This window comes from Diadema antillarum, unplaced genomic scaffold, assembly GCF_040938485.1.
Source record: "Diadema antillarum isolate AM-2024a unplaced genomic scaffold, OU_Dant_1.0 seq00000392_RagTag, whole genome shotgun sequence".
Taxonomy (NCBI): domain Eukaryota; kingdom Metazoa; phylum Echinodermata; class Echinoidea; order Diadematoida; family Diadematidae; genus Diadema; species Diadema antillarum.
In genome coordinates this window covers 613,622-631,122 of record NW_027271387.1, presented here as the reverse complement: position 1 = coordinate 631,122, position 17,501 = coordinate 613,622, and the positions used below count along the sequence as shown (strand labels likewise).

The following is a 17,501-nucleotide window of genomic DNA, read 5'->3' as shown; positions in this document are numbered from 1 at the left end:
GACTTTTCTATAGCAAAAAAAAATTTGAATATTCATCAGCTTTTTGTATACTATTAGTGGAAAATTGTGAGATTTTTGCATCATCAGCTCATTCATCTGAATAGTTATATGAACTGTTACTAAGAACTTTTCGGCAAAACTTTCACAAAACTTTACAATTTCATAACTTCTCTAATTCTTGTCCAATTTTGATCAAAGGAATTGAATTTGTCACTGAGCATTCTTGTGTGTTTCAGGCTGATCTATGCGCAGTGCCATCCAATTAGATTCCGAGTGATTAGGGAGTAAAAAGATATGTATTTGTCTTTTTCCACCAATCAGAGTGAAGCGTACAGGAAAGCCAACTCTCTCCCAATGAACGCCAGAAGTGGATCGTGGTACAGCGATGGTAAGATGTGACAAAATGCTTTATAGCATTCTTTGATTCAGCTCCATAAGTAAAAAAAAAAGTAAGTACAGTCAACCCTGCTTAAGTCAAACTTGCATAAGTCAAATAATCACGTTGAAGGTCTTTTCAAGTCCTCTTCTGTTCATATTCTTTTGATTTTAATCCTTCATAAGTGGAATTTTCTCTCAGTAGCAGCTGTTTCTTCAGTCCAAATAGATTTGACTTCAGGCAAGGTTGACTGTAGATGCATGTTAATGACTAAGCTGATCAATTAATAGCCAGCTAAGTAAGTAAATGAATAAATGAACAGGTGAATAGATATGGGATATATGCACCCTTACTTATGTTCATTCATTTATTCATCGATATGATTATATATTCATTTATACAAAACAATCTGCACTTCCGCATTCATCATTCATTCATTTAGTCAGTCATATTTATGTGTGCACAAATACACTCCTCATTCAATTTTAGGATATTTGTAATTAGTTCATAAAATGCAAAGCTAAAAAAAAAAGAGACGAAGAGATAAAAACAAGACATACTAATAACAAATCCATAACTCTGTTTTCTTGCTCCACCTTTCAGCAAACTCTGAGGGCTACATCTCCAACGGCTACGCCAGCAGCGGCGAGCTGTCCCCCCGTTTGGCCAACATGAGCGACCGCCAGCTGAGGACACTGCGGATCACCACGGGCCGGTCCATGCCCGCCGTGGAGCCCAAGGTAGCTAAAGGGTCCAAGGCGGTCCGCATTTCCACCCCGGCCCCAAAGACCAGTACCCCTAGGATCGTACGTAGGGTCAAAGTTCAAGTAAGTCTGCCCTGAGGTTCAAATGTCGCGGGGCACGACTCCCCCCTCGATCGAACACTCGGCAAGCCTGTGCACATGGATGGAAACCCAAGACGGCACTTGACGCATTTGGCATGTTGGGCACAACCATAGAGCAAGAGGGGCCAGAAAATCATGATATGATTTAATATTTATAATCATTTGATTAAATCTTTCATTTATTCCATTTGTTCTATATTGTAGATATATGATTTCCCCACCCCCTTCTCCTTTAAAGTTCAGTATACAACTCACTTTCCCATCAATAACAGAAGCTAGGTAAATTCATCACCCTGTGGTTGGAAAAGAGAGAGAGCGGGAATGTGTGTGTCTGTGTGTGTGTCTGTTTGTGTGTGCATGTAACAGAGAGAGAGAAAAAAAACACACATATCATCTGCCCCTTCTAATCTTTATGAAGTGTTTGATTTGTTCACAGTGTACGTTGTTGTTGTTTTTTTTTTTGTCATTTTGTAACATGACTACTAAGCTCACTTATATCATCTCAGCATATAGCAAAAACAAATGTGCACATAATGTCCCCATAGATTGCAAATGCGGACAGACAAAGGGCAAATCTAGTGCATGTAAAACTGGAAACAGGTGGTTTCTACAAGGGAAAAGACTTTTAGAGGTATCTTGATTTTTTTGTGGAACCACTTTTCATGCTTTCATGTGACATTAAAGGCATTGTTTAACGAATGTTTCCTGAAAATCTGAGCTTGTCCTCCATGCTATCAGTTTCTCGAATGATGTGAAAAGATTGAGTTTCATTTAATATGAAAGAAAAAAAAATCATCATCAAATGCTTCCAAATATCAAAGATCTGTGAATGAACTGATTATTGAAATGGTTAACTGGCATGGTGACTTTTTGACGTAGGTATCATAATCATGACAGCAAAACTTTTGTAAAGATTTGTTTGCTTTTTATGTTTTTTTTTTCATCCACTTCAACATCATTTTGCATCTAAGTCAGCAAATCTTGAAGAAGAAACAAAAACAAACTGAGCCACAGCATTGTTTAAGAAACAGTGTCTTCATTCCACTTAAGTGTAGAAAAAAAAAACAGCTCAAAGTCATTGGAGGTGATGTTTTCACAGTTGATTTCGGTTATTCATAGTAATAACTACAAGTAAGGAAATGATAATCAGCATATTTCATTTTCTCTTGGATCGGTCAGTGGAATGCATCCTGACATTAACAATATTATATTTTGCATGTCTCTCTATCTTTTTTTTTTTTTTTTTTTTGCTTGGCTTCTCTAATCATTGCATTATTGATGCGGTTGCCACGACAACACCCACTCACTAACCCCTAACCACCACACAAGTTGCCTGAGACATCTGCGCCGAAGGAAAAAGGAGCCTCTATGAACGATATGCCTGTGGTATGTCTACTAACAGCTCGACAGTTGCGCATATTGTAGCATTGTGATAGATGACTGTTAGAATCCCTGTGTGGTAATGGTGCTAAATGTGGATGGATACTGGCTTCCAAAGTATATTTTAGACACATGATCGCACATATCTTTAAGTGTTATGCTTGATGTTGTGAGCAAGCAAAATTGAAAGAAAGTGGCAAAAAGCACTTGTGGAAGATTACATTCACTGAAATATACCATCATGAATATGGATAGGTATGCCTAGCATGATTTTTCTTTTCCTTTTTTTTTTTTAGGCAGTAGAATATGAGATCGTAAAAGGATTGTTAACATCTTGATCACCAAGCAAATATTCGTTTATATAATTTACTATTAGATATGTTCAATAATTTTTTTCGTTGTTCATATGATTATAAGAGGATAGTGGGGTTTTGCCTATTTTGTGTCTAAAGATTTTCCCAATCTGTACTTTGGTTTTACTGTAGACACAGCGCACACCCTGTTGCAGTTCCTTTTTTCTGCTGTCACCAAATCATTTACTTTGATGGCATTTAATAGCAGAATACCAGTGTTCAGATTTTTAAAATTGCTTCTAAGGTTGCGCAAAGTCAAACAGACAGAGTTCCTGATATTTCTGTCTGTTTGTTTGAATAATCAAGAATTATGACTGTGTATTGCAAGGGCAAAATATGTTTTTGATTTGTAAGTGGTGCCACTTTACTACAGTAACATAAAAACAAATTTGGAACTTTTTTTGTGAACACCGAAGTTGATTCCCATGTACAAGAGCTGCCTGGGATTTTTTTAGCAAAGAGCGAAAAGCTACATTTCATCCATCATGAATTTAATGCACATGAATTGAGAAGAGAGAGAGTGGGAGAGATACAATGATTAATATTGGTTAATCCGGCTTGTCAGTAAAACACTCATTAAGAGATTACTATAAAGCAGATGCAATCATATGTATACAAAAGGACTTTTTTTGCATGTCTAATCTTATATATGAAATGGGACACTTTTTTCTGCTCCACATGCACTCACAGCAGAGCAGCACTTTAACACCAGAAATTATTGCAGTTTTTGCTTGCTGCCATTTCATTTCTGTCTTCTTCATTTAATAATTTTCACATTTGATACCATCACATGGGAATACTTGGTAATGGTATCCTCCCCCATAAATAAAATGTAAATTTTCCCCATCTTTCCATGCATCATTTATCAATCAATTTTTCAGTGCTTTTATTCAGATTACACCATATGCATGTATATCGCTGCTTTACAAGACAGTGGAATAAATAAAAATGAATCACAACCCCCCCCCCCCCCCACTAAAAATCTGACAATTTATATCATTTTTAAAAAATCACATGTATTTGAACAAAAAGCTCCCCATTATGCTTTAACCTGTTTAAAATGAGCTGGTTTTGCCATTTAATAACATGCATTTCCTGTAGACCCCTGCCTGATTGTACACAGGACCGGTCTTCAACAGGGGAATGATGTCATCGTCATTGAATCTATACAGACAAAGGAGATAGCAATATAAAGCTGGAAACTTGTTCAATGCTTCTTTGTAGAAGTGATTAATACTAATGATAAGCAGAGACGTGAAAATAAGCAAGAATAGTCATCACCACTCAGAGGTTTATATTGTGCCAATCATTGTGGGGGGCTGACTATGACTGTGAGATTTGCTTGTTTTAGGTGGATAATTACCATATTTTACAGTCATTTATAAAAGCAAATTTTCTCTTGCATATCACTATTCATATCCCACCCTATCAGTCTAAGATGGGAAAGGAGGTAATGTTTTTGCATATTTTGCCTGCTTTGGTGTTTTTTTTAAATCATTTTAGAGTATGCCATGGATGTGGACACTCATCACCTCAACCCCCCACCCCCCGAAAAAAAAAAGAAACCTTCCCGCAAATATCCTGCAGATCATATGTGCATAGTCCCATGAATATCCCACTGATCAGTTGTGCATATACAATCTCATGTCAAGTTTCCAACCAACATTTGTTTATGCCCCCTCACTATGAGTTACCTTGGCCAGATTTTTTTAAACATTTGAATTTTTTTTTTTTTTCATTTCAGTGGAATGGTACAAATTAAATTTATTCAAATTGTAACACAACCCAGTATGAGTCTAGCGTGTATTCTGTATAAAGCTCTGGTGAGATGGATAAATATGCTGCCTCAATTTTGGCTCTGCTGGAGCTGCTAAGAGTAGATAAACGACAGAAACTTAAAGGAAAATTTTACCCACCCTCGCTGCTATCATGGCCATTGGTATTTTGGAGAGGGTATTATTTGTAAAGCTTATTTTTTATTTTGCTAAAGCCTTCTTTGTGTTTTATCCTGCCTGTAGTCTAGCTGCAAAGGGGATCATTTCTTTATGGGTTTTTTGTATTTTTTTTAAACCAAAGTAATCCTTTCACTCTGTGAATGTTCTATGATTTGCATCAAAATTATGACATTTGTATTGAAACATGGAGAGGGGAATGCTTTTCTGCATTTTTTAGAGGCAAATGCTAATATTGCGGGTGAATTTACAGGATTTTTACCTCACCTTTGCAATTACCCAGTGGAATGACACCAATAAAGGTGCAAAAAAATAAACCGTCCCCCTGGCAAGCAAGCAAGCTACCCATTCTGTTTTTATCCCTTTCTTGTGAGTGCCTTGATCTCACACCGCTTGACCTTCCTGTCTGCGAGTGACCTTTGACCGTCTGCATGATTTTATTGTGTGTAAACACACATGATCGTTTTCATGCAGTTTTTGAACAGATGGTATGTGGTTTGCAGAAAATGAAGATGTTAAGAGTTGTGATATTCTAAAGGAATAATTCGATGTCAAGAAAAAATATTGGGAGTTTTACTTTTTTTTCCAAAATTGATCTGTTGCATATTCGAGTTGAATCATAAAAGTAGCACATATCAGGATGGGTGTGGAATATGGTATTCTAAATGATAAAATGGTGCAAATTGGCTTTCAAACTCCTAGAGTGTGTCTCAATCCATTCACTGCTTAAAGTAACTTTAAAAGTGGAAATTTCAAGTGACAAATTTCTTGGCACTGGATACATACGTGTAAAATAAATTTTGCATATTCTAGATTCCAATGTAGACTGCCCTCAGATTGCCAACAACTGTGTAAATTCATGTGGTCTTCACTAAAGTAAACAAAATGTTTACAAAGTGTATTATTTCTAGGGAGAATCACAGCATGTGGAAAATATTTGTGAATTTATGTTGACATCTGCAAATATTCCTTGTTTGCAACAGACATTTTGTGACATCAAGTATATGTGATTAGAATGATGGTGCAGCAACCAACGGGTGTATTATGTGTTTAGTAAAGTATAATGTATGCTTCTAGAGGGACACCTTGCATGATGTGCATGAGGATGGCCTGTGCATGAATAGGAGGTCGGTCAAGTCTTTGTAACCTAGGAAGCAAATATATGATATGAGAGAGAGGGTTACAATACAGACTGTATGTCTTTTCTGGTGCTGAAATGATATCCTTTGATACCTGTCCACCTTTCAAAATCCAGTGTTAAAATCACAATCTTACCATTAACATGCTGCATATTGTAAGTTGTGATGGGGAAAAAAATCTTGAATTTTAAAAGTTGAACGCTTGAGAAGGTTAATGAATGCCTTAAAATTTGCTGCCAAACTGAGTCACATATTTTGAATTTTGGCATTTGATGTATTTCTAATACCACTCATTGTCATCACTAAAAGTTTCCTGCTACTCACCTCTGCATACAATATGAACCACTAGCCGGCTTTGACAAAATGGTTTTCTATATGTAAATCTATTGTTTTATTCAATTGTATGAAGTTTATTTAGTCAGTGTGGGAATTATTGTACCCAGTTTAGTCATAATATTATGTTTACCAAACATTTTAGAGCCTTACTTGAATAGATTGTGAAGTACATAAAATAATTCAATGTCTCTATGTGCCTCTCTCCTGTAGTTGTATCCACTTGAAGTACTTAGAACCACAAACTACAGACTACCCAAAGATGTGGACAGAACTCATCTAGAGGTAAGATGGTGTTCCTCATCCTCCTGTTCTTTCTTCTCCATTTTTTCCTCCATATTCGTCGTTTACCACCTCTTCCTTTCCCTCCTCCTTCTCATCCTTCTCTTCGCCTCCTGTACAACCCCCACCTTCTTCCCTTCTTGTCTTTCTCCTCCTCCTTTTCATCCTGACTTCATATTCCTTTATCTTTCCTCCTCGTATTCCAATGACATCTTCCCATCATCCTCTGCTCCTCCTCCTCTTCTGACTCATTTCCATCTTTAAATCCTCTCATTTTTTTCCTTCCTGTCTTTCTCTTCCTCCTCCATCTTTTCATCCTCATGTTTTCTTTTTCTGTCTTTCTTCATTATTTTCCATGACTTCCCTATCATCCTCAACTTCTTGTACTCCTCTACTTGCTTTTCTTTCTGTACAACCTCCTCCTTCTTTCCTTCTGTCTCTCTCAGCCTCATCCATCTTTTCAGCCTTTTTTTCTTCTTCTGTCTTTCCTCGTCGTTCATGACTTCCTTATCATCCTTTGTTCCTTCTTCTACTCTTCTCCTTCCTACTTTCCCTCTTTATACTATCTTACATCCTCTTCCTCTTCTTTTGAATCTCTCTCATCCTCCCTTCCTCTCCTCTTCCTACATATCTTTCTCCTCCCAGTTTTCTTCCATCGTTTCCTTCCCTCATCCTTCATCTCTTTTCAGACATGCTCTCTTGCTGTTCTTCTTTAACCCGTTGAGGACAGACTGATTTTGCTACAACATGCGTTTCCCATAGACCCCTGCCCGAGTATACTCGGGACTCATCCTCAACGGGCTGTGAAACCTGGTAAAGACACGTCCCAAGTATACTCGCACAGGTGTCTGTGGGAAATGCTTGTAACAATGTCAGATCATCTTCGACGGGTTAAGTACAATGTATCTTTTGGTGCAAACAGATCCTGAATGTTTTATCTTCCGTCTCTCCCCATCTCAGTATCATCTGTCGAATGAGGACTTCTACCGAGCCTTTGGTATGACCTTTGAAGATTTCCACGTACTTCCAAGATGGCGGCAAGTAACGATGAAGAAACAGGCTTTGCTTTTCTGAGTCAGCTAGTATTAGGTGAGTGTGTGTATATGTTTGTGTGTATTCATTTGTAACATTACCTTGTACAGTTATTAAAGATAGAAATCTGTGAATTCTCCTAGTTTACAAAATTGCCATCTCAGGCACCAAAATAGGGACAAAATCATGATTTTTTTTTTAGGGCCTTGGTAGGAAAAAATTCAACCTGGTTACCAAACTAAAACGTATGGACTAGCAAGAAATCATTCCATTGCCATTTATTTTTTCAATAGTGTAATATGTTTACAACATATGCATAACACCTATTAAATTTCTTTTTGTATGTATGTGTATATCTGTGTTTGGTACTAACTGAGTCAGGCTGAATTTTGTATTTTATTTTTCATTCTTGTATAAATGTAAATTAATGCTAATGTAGTGCCAGTACCCTATTTGAGCTGAGAGAGATGATATGCTTACAAATGTAACTACAAAATAACTTCTGATTTGTATGCAGCATTTTGTAATTCTTAGTAATATTCTGACATTTTATTGCCATCATCATCATATTTTTGTCATCATGATGATTATCCTCATGATTAGTCATCATCATCTTCATTGCCATCATCTTTCTCATCATCATCATCATCATCATCATCTTTCTTCAATGTCATCATCTTCATCATCATCCTCTCATATCATCATCGCCGTCATTATCCTCATCATTTGTATCGCACTCTTCAACATCATTATCATCGTGCACCTTCTGTTCATGACTGTCAACATCATTATCATATAGAAAACAATCATTCCTTTGAGGAATTACATATTACCCTTATCTGGGTGTCTTCTTCATCTTGTGTTGCAGGTCTCGAGTGCATAGCATTGAAAGAAAGGCACCCGCATTTGATGGTGGTGGGGATTTGAGCAGCTGACGAATGCACTGTTCCGAGGAGGTCGTTATCAACTTCAACAAAATCGGCTGAATCTACTCTAATTGGATGGAGGAGACTGAGTGACGGAGATGCGTGTCAGTTTGGTCTCTCACGGTTGGGACTGGACTAGATTTGTTTTATTGACACTATTAAAGAAAGGGCAAGTTGCAAGATTGATGTCATATAAATTTGATATCAGATGTGAATATCCAGTGACTCTTGAAGAATTTGCTCATTGTGCATGCATTTTGTGTGATCTGAGAAAGACAAAAAGAGGATTTGATTAAAAGAAAAAAAAAACTATAGAATCACCTTAATTCAAATGAGTAGACACACTCAAACACATATTGTTTTTGCAAGCATATAGTGCACGTACAGTGTAAATTTTACACATTTTGAACACACTTTATATAGCTATACTGTTTGAACGTAACACAAAGACTTTGTGAATTAGAGCATGTATATATGTTCACATATTTCACACTGCATGTACGCAAGTCCTATGCAAAATGGCGAAGTGGAGTGCACTAAGGAAGTTTAGGAGCAAGACTACATGTTATTGGCTTATCATGCCACTGCCACATACATTGAAAAAAAAAAAGCAACAATGTGAATAAATGTCAAAGTCTTGAGAGTAAACTAAGCAAGGCATATATTAAACAAATGGTGATTTAATTAACTGCGATGTTATAATGGTGTTGGTTTGATTGATGATTTGATGAGATTGGCAGTGGATGTTAAGCAAATGGCCAGATAACTCAGTTAACATCATTTGTTATCACCGAAGAATGGCAGTTGGACAGATATCATCAACATATTTCATGGCTGTCGTAGCGTGACCTTGTAATAAAAGCAGCATAGACATAACATAGCAATTTAGTTTCTGAGTTACGCCCGTGTGGTTCATCTGTTTCTCTCATTGATAGTCCAACACAGTAAGATTGAAAAGATATAATGTATAATGTCATATACAAAGTGTACATAGAGAGATCTAATGTTGATATGTAGGGAAGACAAAAACAAAACTTGGACAGTTCCGCTTTTCTGAAGAGCGAGCATACTGTACATAGTTTTTCTTTTTTATATAGATTTCTTTTCACTGGTCTGAGAGATCAAGTGTCGGTGTAATTTGGATGACAAATGCCTTCATCATTAGTGTCGCTGCTGAATTCTTGTCTACCAACAGTCCCCACATCCTTGAGTTTAATTGTCCTCCCTTGTCAAGTCAACGCTGGAGTTGAGAGAGGTTGGAAGAGATGATACCCTCTTCCTGCGTGTTAATTTGCAAAAAAAGAATGAATAAATTTTGAAGATGGTGTAGTCGTGTCCTATTACTTTCGTGGAGATGGAAGTTTGGATTGCTGTTCTTGTAAGACTTATTCCCTCTAGCTTTAGATAGGTAGTCACTACACTATTACAAATGTACATAGTGTTTTGTTATGCAGTGTCTCGACAAAACAGCCTTGCGCGAAGACCACCTAATATCTGACGTCACCTGAGCAGTGTTTTTAGAAGAAGATCGTCAATGTGTCACTCTGGCTTGATGCAGGACGCTTTGTTAGTGACGGGCAATATGATACCTTTACGAGGACAATCATCTTTATTTCTACGGCAAAGCCATCTTCAAGTCCTTTTGCTTTGTAGAGAGTAATGATTAACCCTTTGACTATTACTTATTTGAAATGCCATGGACATCTTGTACAGTATAGTTGCTGATGATGCTGACATAGATAATACAGATACGCTCCAGTCCATTGCATCCGTGCGTTGTTTAACAGTGCAGTACCTGCATTCACATGCTGCCATCCGTTGTTGTTGTTCGTGCCATCAAGGGCAAACCGCTCATTTTTGTGTGATTATGAAGTGACTAGAATTTGCTCATGCGAAGTCACCATTTGCTCAGAAGCTAACAGCCATAACGAATCAAACTTGTTTTTTTGTTGTTGCGGTCAATTGCATGGCCGTGAAAGGGGTATAAAATCAGTAAAATTGCTTCTAAAAACTTGCAAATATCTACAGGATTCACCGTCAGTACACCCCTTTCCTACTTACAAATAATTTTCCTGCTTCTTTTTTTTTTTTTTTTTGGAAGTACAACTGATATGCATTCAAGGTTGTTGGGATCTAGTGCATTTCATCCCTAATTTTTTCCATACTTTCTGACAGTGGTAGCTAGTATATTAGTATGATAAAAAATTTGTGGGATTTCAGCTCAAATTAGGTGAACAGTTTGAAACCGATCTGTATTCATCCAATGACTGTCTTCATTATCATTTTACTTTGAATGCTCAAGGCATTATCCAGTGGCCTTAAAAAGATAAAGCAGTCACTTCATTATTTTAACTGATCGATGTAGCAGGACAGCCAGATTGATATTTTGACGTGTTTTACCCGAGAAGTTATGGTTAGTATTTCTTGTTCACGACAACCTTCGATGTTTAGCAAATAATATGTGAGCTGCCAGCTTATACCAACAGAAGATTTGAAAAAAAGTAAAAAATAAGAAAAATGTAATTATGATAAATATTTCTCAGCCCTTTAAAGCTCTTACTTCTGACCAATGGTGAATTATTGTTATGTTATTTGTTATTTTGTTCTTGTAGATGTAACATGTGCCCATTGATGTTGGACAGTCATACAAGTTATGGCCATGTTTTCTCTGTGCACCATATCTTATGTATTAGACTGTTGGAATGCCAAGCACTTTAAGACTTGGCAAAATTTAACTTTAAAAAAAATCATGATGTAACTGTCGAAAGTGCAAAGTATATTTTGATGACCAGATTCGCATTAGGTCAGAAATTAAATTATTTGAGTGGAGTAATTTAAGATTTAATAATGCAAATGAAAATTATAGATATCCAATGATATTATGATATTGGATGCAAAACCACCTCTTCCATTCATTGTATGAATTCTCATGTCTGTGATAACTTATGTTTGTTATCAAATAAATAAGTAAATACTCATGTTTTACAATGTTAGCGTGCTTTTCACCCCAAAATTGGACATTTGATTGTTCCACCTGTTGAAAGTCTTCTTTGAAGTGTATTCACTTTCTTCAAAACAGAGGAATTAAGTAGTTGGATATGTGTTGGGTATGTAAGATAATGTTCAGTTGGCTGGTTTCATTTCCAGTGTATTTTGCTTTTGGACAAAGTGTTGCTTTTGGTTCATCTGTATAAAGTGTAGAAATAATGTTATGTGAATAAGAGCTTTTTATTTGCACTGCACTTGAGTATCATCAGCTGGATAAATATGTATGTTCTATTATTTATGCTCATCGTGAAAGTGCTAGACTGTGAAAATGTGTCGTCTTTATGCGTAAAAACTGAAATATAATTTTATCTACTGCATGGCTTCAAGAAAATTATGTTTTTAGTGCAAGGGTATATTGCCAGTTTTATTTTTCCGATGGAATTCCTCATTGTGAACATGCATGTTGAATCTGGCATTATCTTAACAAAGAAAAACATGCAGATTTTATCAAAAATTAAGTCAACTCTTCAGAATTTCAGTTCAGGCGAGTTATTGCCTTGAATCAGAATTGTATGCGATGATTACTAGCATTTGGATCTATGTTGAACTAACATTAAATTGTAATTAACAGTAATAATTTGATATATTTGTGTGTCAGCTCTTGTGTGTACCTGGTTATTTGCCTTGGGAAACACTATCTTTACCACATATTATTGTCTGAGTTGGTTTGTTCCTATCAGTGCTCTATAGCTTGATCGAAGAAGCGATCGAGCTAGCTGCCTCATTTTTTTCATTCATCATGTCTGTTGAGTGTTCAGAAATAGTAAGACATCTCATCTTTTACGTCAAGCAGTGAAACCTTCCAAAGGCACAGAATTCACGCCTGCTCTGTCTAAGATACCAATTTTTGAATCATGATTGTGATAGGGTTAAAGTCATTTGTGTTGTTATCTGCTTTGAATAGTATGAGGAAAAAACAAAACAAAACAGAAACACGCATCCACCTGGTCAAATGATCAATGCATCATATCGTCGGGTGCCCGTGCATTGGCCGCTAACGCAATACAAATTGTATTGCGTTAGCGGCCAATGCACGGGCACCCGACGATATGATAGTAAAAGTCCTTGTGTCCAGCTGTGCTTTTGTTCTCACTTTTGAGTTGATGTTTTTGTAGTTTGATATAATGTAAAGCCTAAGGGATATGACAGACATCAATGATACTACCTTTGTAATTTCTACAATATTTGTGGAATAAAAGCCTTTTAGTCATTCAATTTCAGCATTAACTTTAAATTTAATGATAGAATGTATGATTAGGTGTCATACACAACATTATGTATCTTAAAATGGAGTAGTTGCAATACAGTGTATTTGGATTTTTTTCCTCTCTCTCTTTTCCACAGAGATATTGTAAATTGAGAGTAGAGGAGAGATTTTTAAATGATACCAAGTTTCAACTGAGGAAGGTGTGTGCAAATGATTGATAATTATATGTATTCAAGCACTTAAAGTGGGGTTTACATGCAATTTCCATTGACATGGAATCTTTTACATTGTTTTAAGGCAAGGGTTTAAAACCAGGTGGAAAAAGAAAACCCACTCTTCAGCAGCAGGTTGTTGGTTCTTATATTTTGATGTCTTGGCCTGTGTATGCCTAAACTGGAGTCAATGGAAAGTGTGTGTAATGAGAAGATATTATAAAGTATCTTCAGTGCGTCGATTATTGTTAAATCGATTATTCACATTAGACTGTGTTGTCGTCTTCTGTGACAGAAACACGTAATGTTAAGCAGATACACAAGTAAAATCAGTACATCATTGAGTTTATAGTGGTGCATTAAAGGTGTATGTATAACAGCTGTATTAATCGCAATATCAATCAACGCCTCTACTCCACAATAACTGAGAATTTGATGAGCATAATTTGGCCAAATGTTCAATAAATAGAAATTAATGCACTGCAATCATGCATCTCGATTTGTGTGTCTGTTTTCTGCCTGTTGATACATATAGCACAAGGAAATCCCTTTATAACAAGGCCACCTGGTCCATTAATTTTACCTCATTATAACAGGTACCTTGTTGTATTTCACAAAAAAAAAATGCTAAAAGAGAGACCAGCTAAATACAGCAGTGGAAAATCAGGACCGCTAAATTATCTTGGTTTAAAGTGGTACCTGGTTGTAAGCATGTTTGTTGTAACAGGGTTTCAAATAATGCAGGGTAACCTCATTATAACAAGCTGCTTGGAACCAATCAAATCCCCTTGCTATATGGGGGATCTTGTTATATCAGGGATAAAAATGAAGAATATAAAAGGAACGAGACCTGCACAATTACCTTGTTATATGGGCTCTGTTTTATGAAGAGTTATAATTGATTATAAAGTTGATTTCTATTGTAAGTCTATGGCAGCCTGTGTGGTAAGGAAATTTGTAATGGACTATATCTTTTGATTAAACGGGGCCCAGGTATTTCGATCACACTATCAGGCCTTGTTATAACAAGGTTTCACTGAAGTACTTACAGGTATGACTGAGAAAGTCATTTTAACTCTGTGATGCATTTGATAGCTTTCTTGTAGTGACCACATTAAATGACTACAAAACTCAATATTGAATCTAAACAGGCTATCATGCTGTTGGCCATATACACACTGTTTTGTTTGTTTGTTTGTCTGTTTTTTGTTAAAGGGGCAACAATACAATTGCGATGAAAAAAATCCATAAAATTACTGTAGAAGTGGAAACTTTCACAGCATCACTATTTTGCACTGGGACTGTGTTTGTGGATTTCATTTCATTATAAATTTGGGGATAAGAGTACATGTAAGTGTGTTCATATTGAAATATACTCCAAAAATATTAGTAAGTTGTTATTTTCACACTTAACTAGTTCAGTAGAACATGATATTTGCACACACACACACACACACACACACACACACACACAAATGTCCACACTGAAATATTTAAGTCCATGTTTAAAGTGAATTTGACTCCAAAAGGTTTTCTATGTCTGTATGTTTGAATGTGACATAAAAGTGTGACACAAATAGCCCTTTAGTACTGAAGAAAAAGGACTGTAAATTCTATTTTCGTTATAAATTACTTTTTATTTAGTTATTTCGAATAATTTCACATCAACAGAACTTAACATTGCTGATGCATCTCTAATAAAATACATACTATGTATAAAATGACATCTTCATATTAAACCCCCCAAAAATCCTTCAAAATGTTAATGAATATTCATGACAATATGTGACCGTGCACCTCAAAACGAACATAAAGTCGCACACACTGATTTTGCGTGAGGACTGAACATACGTGAAATGGGTCAACCTAGCCGAACTTGACTTTTTCATATTTTCTGAAAGCGAGGGTCTTCTTTTACATTATGCTAAAATTTGGTATCATAAAACGGGCAGGAAAGTGTGTTTTTTACCAGTTTATCTCGAACATTTTTGGTAGAATAGTGTGATTAAGTGCGTCTTTAGAATCCCTTTTTCATTTCTGAAAAACCTTGTCCACACTCTTCACTTTCAACTCTAATAACTTTTGAAAGGATAGTGCTACTGCTTTGAAAGTTGGCATTAATTATGGACAGAATGTGTTAATGAGGCGTGCTTAATTTCAGTTTAATCTGATAATCCCTTCATTGTTGTTACTCTGGTGGTTTACTTCCTGTTTTTTGTCCCATTCATCACACAGCCAGCACGGTTTGGTAAAGATTAAGCGCTTGAATAGACACTGTACTTCAGAGCCTCTTTTCTCAGTTCACACTTTTCCTGAGTTTGTGCTTTCTTTCCAATATTCAAATAGATTAGGAGAGTCCATTTGATTTGAGTTATACATCATTTTAAAGCTTAAAGTCTGCTCTTTCAGAATATGGTCTTCACTAAAAATTAATGTCTGGCGACTTTTTGTTTGTTTTGAGGTGCAGGGTCACATATGCAGTAATCAAGCATCAGAACCAGGTTCTGTACTTGTTTATACCAAAATACTGTTTTGAACATTTTAGATGTAGCATGACATGTGATATGCTGAAGCTCAAGGTTCTGCTTTCAAAAATCTGAGCGTGGTTATTTCCAGATTTTTATGATTAGCAAGAATTGTGGTTTGATAGTGAACTAATCAAAACACAGTTGATACACATGATCATTATACAGTCTCATGTTGCTATGGATTACTGACAGGCTAAAGAAAAAAAGAAAACTTCAAACAGTAAACATTGTCAACTATAACCAGATAGTCACACAAAACATTGCAAACAAGATATAAATAATGTTATATGCAGGTCTCATCACTTGGGGCCATTAAAATCTTTAAATCTGAAATTTGGGTGGCCTGAACTAAATGGAAACATAACAATCCAATTTGAATCTTAAGTGCCCGATCTAGCCACCAAAAGAGAGCCTTCTTGGAAATTTTGTGGCCTAAAATCAATATCTAGTGCCCCTGGCCATTGCTGTTATGGAGCCCTTGTGCAATATGCATATACCATATACCTGGTACAATATGCATGCTGCACTGCTTGCCAAGCAATATAAATATCTTCACTGCCCATTTCCAGAGTTCCTGGCCTCAAGCTTTAACTATACTGTAAAACTAGAAATATTCATGGCGCAAAATTTTCCCGAAGTGGAGCCGATGGCCTTTTTCACGGCATGAAATTTTTGCGAATTGCTGCTGGCATTCAATGCATATACAATGTAGTGTAGACAAGAACTTTCGAGTGCATTTAAATTTCGCAAATCCTGGCTCTCACAAAATTCACATTTCTGGTTTTACAATAAGCTACTGCTGCCTAGGTGTTGTATATTCTCATAGAATTAACACACGATGCCCCTGGATTACACATTCAATTGGGTAAACATAAGTTCATACAAGTTAATCATTAACACTCAAATAACAACACTTAACTATATTCATCCATCAGCATATTTGTAGGGTATTCATTTTCTTTCATGTTCGACATCAATCACCAGGATTGAAATCAGAAGACTTAGAGATCGTCAGATACAAATTTTACCATTCATGCCAGCAACAAGATGATTACTCAATCAAACTGAAATCAATTTTAGCCTCTTGGAATGTACATGTACACACATCAATTTTTAAGTCTACTTTTGCATATCAATGCAGATTTGCATGCATCGTCTATGCATTATGGAAGATATCTCATCTTAATTACAGCATCAACTCCAAATTCATAAAATGAGGATGATTCTCCACCATCTATCAACATTTATACAAAAGTCTGCCCTTCGTGACAAACGAAAAGCGTAAGTCAAAAATTGCACCTTTTTATAAGTTTCAACTTGCACCAAGTGCGACACATTCACACTTTTGACTTCAATACTCAGAATTTTGGTCAAGGTGTTTTATCACAGGTGGTGTCTGTCATATACAGACAGACTGATCTTAACATCATTATTGAATACTTTCTCCAAAAGAGTATTGACATACTTCTGAGAAATAACTTTGGCAACATACAAATCACACAAGGTGATCATTTGGACAGATATGTGATTTTGCTGCAAGATTACGTTATATGTAAAATTCAATATGTCAGTGGTAGTTACGCGTTGGCATTTCAAGAATGTGTTGTGGGTGGATTACTAAGGACATTATCAAGTTAAACATAAATATATCTATGGTTACTCAAGGTGTTATGATATGATTATCAATTAATGTCTCCCAGCACTAGATTGGGAACTACATGTATGAGCAAGATCAGCATGATTGGGTAAATGATACAAACAGTACACATTTGGGTAATTACATGTTTGGATGGATTAAAACTCAAGGTTTCAGTCTTACATGGTACATATTATTTAGATTCACTTGAACACCACATATAGATTCACACATATACAAAGTGTCAACACA

At 36.1% G+C, this 17,501-nt stretch overlaps 1 protein-coding gene across 1 annotated transcript in view; it reads left to right on the top strand.

Annotated features, from left to right (window-relative positions):
* The window catches only part of LOC139731997 (actin-binding LIM protein 2-like), a 226,290-nt gene extending 216,100 nt beyond the window's left edge, over positions 1–10,190 (top strand). The window contains exons 19-23 of the mRNA XM_071642870.1: positions 322–388; positions 980–1,203; positions 6,592–6,663; positions 7,621–7,749; positions 8,561–10,190. Of these exons, the coding sequence (XP_071498971.1) occupies positions 322–388; positions 980–1,203; positions 6,592–6,663; positions 7,621–7,734 (477 nt within the window). The 3' untranslated portion in view covers positions 7,735–7,749; positions 8,561–10,190. The remainder of the gene's footprint in view (positions 1–321; positions 389–979; positions 1,204–6,591; positions 6,664–7,620; positions 7,750–8,560) is intronic.
* Positions 10,191–17,501: the final 7,311 nt, after the last annotated feature.